Genomic DNA, 9,701 nt, shown 5'->3' with positions numbered 1-9,701 from the left:
AATGTTTACCTGACACACTATTGTTATTTTGGGGAATACACCCGGCCACTCTCCTTTTCTGGCTAAAATGTTTACTTATTGGAATCTTTATTTGATGTATTCAAATGGATATGTGTTTATTAAAATATGTGCACAGTTGAGTAAGAAAAACAGGGGTGTTTGCCCAAGTGGGCGTGTCCAGTAGCAGACAAATAAACATGTTCATGTGAAACTTTTGGGATGCACCACTGGCGGACGTCACGCAGCGTAGAATCCTCACCGCCTCCCATGGTGCCGGATGGCTGTGAGTCAGTATGGTTCTGGTTATGATGTAAGAGGGGTGTCGTGGCGCAACCCTCTCGCGTCCACCAATGAAAGTATAGGGTGGGCTCAACTCCCATCTTTTGTAGCCTGGCTATAAAATGCACCAATCAAGTCCTCCTCAGTTCATTCGCTTCATCCATTATTCTCTGTCCTCATAGGTACCAGTGAAAAGACTTATCATGAGGTAAGAATATTCTTCAATAGACACTTTTATTGGGCATGTTGTATTGACAGTAAAACAAAATATTACTGTTATTTTATTTGTATTTTTCTCTTCTTTTTTTCAGTATTTTGAGGATTTGATTCATACATTTTTTGTGTCATTTGTCAAGCTTTCATTGTGAATGAAGGAAAATTGTAATGATAATAATACCCATCAAATGTTTAGGATATTTAATTGAATCTTAATGAAAAGTACATCATTTTATGTTTTAAAATAGGGGTTCTTATCCTTTTTGACCTAGGGGGCCCAACTTTTCAACACTGACTTACTCTTGATTTGCAAGGCGTTCAATAAAGATATCTAAGCTGCATACAGTTTAACAGGATTAAACCTTATCAAATGGTATGAAAGCATTTGTTAATTTAATACCATTATTATTTACTGAACACAAAAATTTACAAATATACTGCAAAAGAAAAACGGATTTAAAAATACATTTATATACAATGTTGCAGTGCTAAAATTAATCAATTCGACCTAGTTTGTGCTTTAAAAACTTCTCCATGAGATTTGCTCCAGACTCCTTCTAAATGTTTGAGCTAGTGGTGCACTGTAAAAAAAAACTGTAAAAAAACGGTCATCTACTGGCAGCTCTGGCTGCCAAACGAAAACCATAAAATTAAAGTAAAACATTGTAAACCAAATAATGATCAAAAACATTATATTTACAGAAATTTTCATGAAACGTTTTGCGGAAAAATATCGTAATTTTACAGATTTTTACTAAATTATTCAAATCAACCACCTTTAATAAAGTGACGATGCAAACAGTTCTGCAGAAAAACACCTTTATTCTACAGAGTTTTTCCAAATTATTACGATCAAACACCTTTAATGAAGTGACAATGCTTGCAGTTCCACAGAAAAATACCATTATTTTACAGCTATTTTCTGAATTGTTAAGATCAACCACCTTTAATAAAGTGACGATGCAAACAGTTCTGCAGAAAAATACCTTTATTCTACGGCATGGGTGTCAAACTCCGGCCCGCAGGCCAAATTTGGCCCGCCGTGTAATTTCACTTGGCCCTTGAGACGATATCAAATTAACACGAAAGCTGGCCCGCCGATCCTCGGGAGTCGTCCAAATGCCAGCCAGCCAAACGAGTGCTGGCCCAGTCACATATGTGCTGCTTCTGCACACACACACATTAGAATGCAACGCATACTTCGTCAACAGCGATACAGGTTACACTGAGGGTAGCCGAATAAAAAACTTTAACACTGTTAGAAATATACGCCACACTGTGAATCCACACCAAACCAGAACCCTTTGCAACACTAACTCTTCCGGGACGCTACAAGGGGGGGGGGTTGATGGTAGCGGGGGTGTATTTTGTAGCGTCCCGGAAGAATTAGTGCTGCAAAGGGTTCTGGTTATTTGTTCTGTTGTGTTTATGTTGTGTTTCGGTGCGGATGTTCTCCCGAAATGTGTTTGTCATTCTTGTTTGGTGTGCTTGGGCACATCAGATTAGATCAGTGTGTTGCAAACTGAGCAGTTTAAAGTCCTGAATGGTTGGTTTAGTCATTGTTATTTTATTTTCAAATTTATTAGCCTGTGGAAAAAGTTAATGTTGATATTTACCTCAGAAGGCTGCAAATAGAAAAGAGGCATTCAATTTTTATTTAAATTGTATTTGATATGCCATTGATATTTTTTAATTATTATTATTATTATTTGAAACTCGATTTTGCATGTCACTATAAAGTTATATAAGCCTTGCTTGTTCAATATTCAATGCAAAACCTGTTTGGGTCCCTATTAAAAGGTTCATTTGTTCAACCTTGGCCCGCGGCTTTGTTCAGTTTTAAATTTTGGCCCACTCTGTATTTGAGTTTGACAGCCCTGGCATAAATGTTACTTAATTCATTAAAAAATGTAAATGTATTCAGTTATAAACATTCATTCATTTTCTTATTTCCTTCATGGAGCAAAACTTTACCGCTGCCGATATTTTTTTCAATATTTGTATTTAATAATTATTAAGTGTATTTATTTCAGTATAAAAGTGTAAAAAGTTTATTGCACAGTCAAGAAAAAAACTTTTTTTTAAATCCACGATTCCAGTGAGACACATTGGAGCAACAGCCTGCTGCCGAGTTTACAGTTGGTCGGTCGAACTTCACGTTTGTGTATATATTAGTTTAACCTAATAATAACATCAAATGCAGATTGTTGCTGTAACTGTTTTAGTAAAATGGCATAAAAGCTCAGCAAAAAGTAAAGACCGTGTGCAAGAAGTCCAGAGTCACTTTTTTAATGGAGACGCCATCAAGACACTTTCTCATATACTTCCGGCTTAACAATAATAGCGCTATGTGTTACATCCAGTCTAACTACATAACAAAATGAAAAAAAGTCTTACAATACAATCATGCTTTGTCAAAGATGTTTTGTAATGTAGTCTGTGATATTTCAATTAAAAATAAACGCTGGTACATCAGTTGAGGAATAGGACATGTTTTTGCAGATTAAAATAAAGTGTATAGTTTTATATAAAATGTTCTGGATGATAGTCCTCAATTACAGAATGTTTAGCAGGCTGACTATTACATTTTATTACCAGAGAAGGTTAAAACATTGTCATGCAGAGATATTAATACCATTAACTTATACAACATGTAATGTACAGAATATCAGAAGCATTTATTCAGGTAGAAATATCACACATTACATTACAAAACATTATTGACAATCAAACCATGATCATAACAATCCACATTTTGTGTTATTATGCATGAAACTGGTATGATGTAGCTCCTCTCCTCTAAATGCAAGTGCTCCTACAGCAGGAATACAAATTCTGTATTCCTACAAAATACAAAATCTGGCAAGACACCATCACACTGCATGTACTTTTTTATTGTCATTAGAGGTGTGTTCATGACTTTTTTATGTTTAGCTGTTTAAAGTTATGTTCTTTACAAGTGTATGTAAACTTTTGACCACGACTGTGTATATATATATATATATATATATATATATATATATATATATATATATATATATATATATATATATATATATATATATATATATATATATATATGTGTGTATGTGTGTGTGTATGTGTATGTAATGTGTATGTGAAAGTGTATGTGTGTGTGTCATAATAATATAATTGATATAAAATTAATAATTGTTATAATTGAATATTAAGAGTATGTGAAAGTTCAACTCCTACCTTGTTTACTTCCTAACTGACTACCTCTTTAAAGCTTTGTAATCAATCAGAAATATCAAGCAGCTAAAAGTCCAACATGGATAAGTGTGGAGAGAGTGTTTTGCATTATGTTATGTGTGACCATGTTTGTTGACTTTTTGTGGTGGTTGAATGGTTTTTCTGCACCATGACTAGGAAAGGTTGTTTGGGTTGGGTCATAAAAGTAATTAATGTGATATCAGGAAACTACATATCATGGTCACCGACATTCTCCTACATTCTCATTGAAATGGCGACATATCGCCACATGTCGAGCCCCTGGGAATTTAAATTCAATATGATTAGACATTCAAAATCTATATTACTGCAAAGACTTTCAAAAAAGTGTACTTACTAAAGTATAGTAAGTACACATCAATGACTTGCAATTCAGGAAAACATTTTTTTAAATGTTCCTGTATGACATTCTGACTACCAAATTTAATTTGTATCCAAATATTTGGGTATTTTCTTAAGCAAATGTTATTTATGCTAGAAATGATAACTTCTAATTAATTATGATTAATCACAGGTTATCTGATTTTAACAATTCATCACCTGATGGCCCTATATACATATATATATATATATATATATATATATATATATATATATATATATATATATATATATATATATATATATATATATATATACATATATATATATATATATATATATATATATATATATGTATATATATATATATATATATATATATATATATATATATATATATATATATATATATATATATATATATATATATATATATATATATATATATATATATATATATATATATATTATTCGTTAGGACAGGGAAAAACACAGAGGCTATTTCATCCCTACAAGCCTGTTTCGCAGGTTTCCCTGCTGTTCAGGTGATTATATATAAATAAAATCCCCTGAAGAGCAGGGAAACCTGCAAAACCCCGGTATTGAGCACTGTATAACGGATAAACCACAGAAACCTTGACTATATATATGTGTATATATATATATATATATATATATATATATATATATATATATATATATATATATATATATATATATATATATATATATATATATATATATATATATATATGTGCGTGTGTGTGATTTTTTTAAAGCATATTCTACATATTTTAGGCCTAAATAAAGTGTTCAATTACTTCATATCTCCTTTGGTAAATAAAGAAAATGGATGGTAATTTCCGTGTTATTCTCCATAACAGTGCCCGGAATGACGGCAAGTCTTCCTCGGTGCAGATGAACGAAAATGGAGTCCACAACAAACCCAACGTCAACAACAAACAGATGAATGTAGGGGCAGTCAATGGGAAGAGCGCCCATCACGTAAGAGTCAACGGAAGTCTTTACCCGGTCAAGTCCAAGAGCCGCAGAGAGCGATGGGAAGTGAAGCCGTCTGTCATGGCCGACAACACCTTTAATCCCATACGAGCGATTGTAGACGGGATGAAACTCTCACCCAATCCCAGTAAACCCATGATCGCTCTCTCTATAGGTGAGGCACCCTACTCGTGATTGGTGGATCAGCAAATCACCGCCAAATACTACATAAACTTCTTGTAAAACATCTTATATCCACATTAATAACTTCTCAGGGGATCCCACTGTGTTCGGAAACCTTCCGACAGACGATGCAGTGCTGCAAGCCATGAAGGACGCCATCGATTTGCAGCAGTACAACGGCTACGCTCCTTCCGTTGGTCAGTTTGATTCTCAACCAATTATTCCTATTCTAACCCTAAACCTAAACCCTATACTCCTACATTCTAACTTATATCATAGGAATGTTCTATTTATCATTATAGTGCCTGCATGTACTTTTTGCACTATTAAATTAGCCCGGGGCAATATGAGCTAAAAATTACCAAAAAATCTGTTTTTTTATGATTGATTTCTGATTTTTTTTTCCAATTTCCCCCCTACTTTTTTAAGAAACCAATGCATACAAATGAAAGATCATTAAAACACGTTTTTCTTTTATTTGATCAGAATTAGCCGTTTGAAATGATATTGCATCTTATTTTTAGCAAAATTCTAATTTGTATTATGTTGTTCTTTTTAGACCAGATGTAAATTTAAATTTAAAAAAATAATAATGTAATAAGAACTAAATTAAGAGCTTCCTCTGGGAGGAAATACTTCCGTTTTAAACAAATTACTTCTGTTAACAAAAATGTAGCATTGCACATTGCGTATGAAGTGTGTTTCTGGTCTTGTCATCCTCGTCCGGACAGAAGGGTGACACGGCAGTGCGGCTGATCAAAAGAGACGTCGGAGACGCTGTACTGAACCAAAAGTTGCTTTATTGCAAGTGAGCGTCACTATACAGGACTGCAGTTCCTGGCGGAGGTCTGGTCAAAAAATGAAGGACTCTTAAAGGCCTACTGAAATGAATTTTTTTTATTTAAACGGGGATAGCAAATCCATTCTATGTGTCATACTTAATCATTTCGCGATATTGCCATATTTTTGCTGAAAGGATTTAGTAGAGAACAACGACGATAAAGTTCGCAACTTTTGGTCGCTGATAAAAAAAAGCCTTGCCTGTACCGGAAGTAGCGTGACGTCACAAGCTGGAGTGCTGCTCACATTTCCCTATTGTTTACACCAGCAGCGAGAGATATTCGGACCGAGAAAGCAACGATTACCCCATTAATTTGAGCGAGGATGAAAGATTCGTGGATGAGGAAAGTGAGAGTGAAGGACTAGAGTGCAGTGCAGGACGTATCTTTTTTCGCTCTGAGCGTAACTTAGGTACAATGGTTCATTGGATTCCACACTTTTTCCTTTTTCTATTGTGGATCACGGATTTGTATTTTAAACCACCTCGGATACTATATCCTCTTGAAAATGAGAGTCAAGAACGCGAAATGGACATTCACAGTGACTTTTATCACCACGACAATACATCGGCGAAACACTTTAGCTACGGAGCTAACGTGATAGCATCGGGCTCAAATGCAGATAGACACAAAAGAAATAAACCCCTGACTGGAAGGATAGACAGAAAATCAACAACACTATTAAACCATGGACATGTAACTACACGGTTAATGCTTTCCAGCTTGCCGAAGATTAAAAATGCTGTTGCTAACGACGCCATTGAAGCTAACTTAGCAACGGGACCTCACAGAGCTATGATAAAAACATTAGCGCTCCACCTACGCCAGCCAGCCCTCATCTGCTCATCAACACCCGTGCTCACCTGCGTTCCAGCGATCGACGGAGGGACGAATGACTTCACCCGATCATCCGTGCGGTCGGCGGCTAGCGTCGGCTAGCGCGTCGGCTATCCGAGTCAAAGTCCTCCTGGTTGTGTTGCTACAGCCAGCCGCTAATACACAGATCCCACCTACAACTTTCTTCTTTGCTGTCTTCATTGTTCATTAAACAAATTGCAAAAGATTCACCAACGTAGATGTCCAGAATACTGTGGAACTTTGAGATGAAAACAGAGCTTTTTTGTATTGGATTCAAAGGTGTACCTATACTTCCGTTTAACTAGTGACGTCACTCGCATACGTCATCATACAAAGATGTTTTCAACCGGAAGTTTAGCGGGAAATTTAAAATTGCACTTTATAAGTTAACCCGGCCGTATTGACATGTGTTGCAATGTTAAGATTTTATCATTGATATATAACCTATCAGACTGCGTGGTTGGTAATAGTGGGTTTCAGTAGACCTTTAAGTTGGAGAAGCCAAACAATCAGTTTTATATTCCTACCTCCTGTCTGTGTGTGTGTGTGTGTGCTGGGTCAGGACAGCACACCCTGACCATAAAAGAAGAGGTTGGTGTGTAAGTGTCTGGAAAGACAACAGATGCAGGTCGTATCTTAGATGCTGTCATTAAGCTAAACATGTAGTCTCTTCTCACAGATAGGGCCATCACCTTTGCATACCGAGGTCCACTTTAATTGCCTCTTCATCTGCGAGAACTAATCCAATCCACACACAAATGTCAGTACTAAAGGGCCCAAACTGAAATACACCATTTAAACTGGTGGTTGCTTTCTCCCTGATGAATATAACCATTCACCATATGCAAAACATAATATAAGTTAATTAATTCACTTCATGTACAAATAAATAAACTCCCAATAAATCAGTATAGATTCAAAAATAAATAAATAGTGATAATAAATAATCAGTTCAAGTGCAAACTTGAAACTTCTGTCTCACGTAAAATACTTCTGTAAACAAAATGTAGTATTGTACATTGCATGCAAATAAATAATCAAGTAAAAACATTAAGACGACTCTATAGTTTTAGTAAGTGGATAAATGCAGGCTTTTTCTTTGTACGTGCACCACACCTTGGCGGGGTGCAGAGCGAGCGTTTCAGTGATACTCTTGCATTGTGCTCCTTTCTTATCTTACATGATTCCACCACAGTAAAACTGAAGTTCATTGTAAATTTTTCTGTCAGGATACTTGAAGAGCCGACAAGCAGTCGCCAACTTTTACAGCTGTCCTGAGGCTCCTCTTGAGGCAGAGGTATCTTTTTTTAATTTTTAATTATGTGTGACAACAGGGTCCATGATTAGGTTATTTATTTATTATCAATGAATCACGAGCAACTGAAAAGTCTGGACACATAAGCATAAGTGAAGTGAAGTGAAGTGAATTACATTTATATAGCGCTTTTTCTCAAGTGACTCAAAGCGCTTTACATTGTGAAACCCAATATCTAAGTTACATTTAAACCAGTGTGGGTGGCACTGGGAGCAGGTGGGTAAAGTGTCTTGCCCAAGGACACAACGGCAGTGACTAGGATGGCGGAAGCGGGGATCGAACCTGCAACCCTCAAGTTGCTGGCACGGCCGCTCTACCAACCGAGCTCTTGCCATTTTGTGGTGCATTTATTACTATGTCAGAGATTTTGAAATGATAAACATGTATTATAACATCTATTTGAGGGGTGTCAAAGTCAAGGCCCGCGGGCCAGATCCGGCCCGTGAATGAATTATCTATGGCCCCCGGGATGATATTGGATTAGTATTAGAACCGGAACGCACCAATACTCCCATCAGTGTTGGCGCTAGGAATTTTCAAAAATGGGGGTCCCCATCAAGTCATAAAAATGGGGTCCCACAGTAAATTTTTTGGGGTCCCACTTTTTTGTAACCGTTTTGAAAACAAATGTTAAATGTATGCATTATTCTGTTATATCTCACATTCTATATTGTGTTTTGGAAAAAGGTCATAAACATTACTTAATTCATTTTAAAAAATACTACAAAGGAAAACACATTTTTATGCATATGTAAATGTATTCAGTTATAAACTTTCCTTCACTTTCTTCATGAATCTAAACTTAACCGCTGCCGGTATTTTAAAAAATATATTTTTAAGGCTAATTGATGATTAGAAAACCCTTGTGCAATCATGTTCACACATCTGAAAACAGTTTAGCTCATTACGGAAGCTACAAAACTGACCTTCCTTTGGGCAGATTGAGTTTCTGGAGCATCACATTTGTGGGGTCAATTAAACGCTCGAAATGGCCAGAAAAAGAGAACTTTCATCTGAAACTCGACAGTCTATTCTTGTTCTTAGAAATGAAGGCTATTCCACAAAATTGTTTGGGTGACCCCAAACTTTTGAACGGTAGTGTATGTGTATATATATATATATATATATATATATATATATATATATATATATATATATATATATATATATATATATATATATATATATATATATATACATACATTTATACATTTATAAATTCTTATTGAATTTTATTAAATAATTTGTGAATTGACTTAGTTATTTCATATTTTTATTTATAAATGAATTGATCATTAAATTATTAAAAAAAATATTGTGTTTGTACATTATATGTGCATATTCTATGTCCAGACTTCTACGTCCCTGTGTATTATTGTAATATTCAATATGTTGTGATGTAAACAAAAAAGTGTCCTATTAATTTAGAACTTAAGTAT

General features: G+C 35.2%; 1 protein-coding gene across 1 annotated transcript in view; it reads left to right on the top strand.

Moving 5' to 3' along the window:
* The first annotated feature begins 351 nt into the window (after positions 1–351).
* tat (tyrosine aminotransferase) overlaps positions 352–9,701 on the top strand; it is a 50,016-nt gene continuing 40,666 nt past the window's right edge. The window contains exons 1-4 of the mRNA XM_062023479.1: positions 352–487; positions 4,953–5,242; positions 5,343–5,447; positions 8,177–8,244. Coding sequence (XP_061879463.1) covers positions 483–487; positions 4,953–5,242; positions 5,343–5,447; positions 8,177–8,244 — 468 coding nt within the window. The 5' untranslated portion in view covers positions 352–482. The remainder of the gene's footprint in view (positions 488–4,952; positions 5,243–5,342; positions 5,448–8,176; positions 8,245–9,701) is intronic.

This window comes from Entelurus aequoreus, linkage group LG16 (genome assembly GCF_033978785.1).
Source record: "Entelurus aequoreus isolate RoL-2023_Sb linkage group LG16, RoL_Eaeq_v1.1, whole genome shotgun sequence".
Lineage (NCBI taxonomy): Eukaryota > Metazoa > Chordata > Actinopteri > Syngnathiformes > Syngnathidae > Entelurus > Entelurus aequoreus.
The sequence above is the reverse complement of the archived record's forward strand: the minus strand, read 5'-3'. Positions and strand labels throughout refer to the sequence as shown.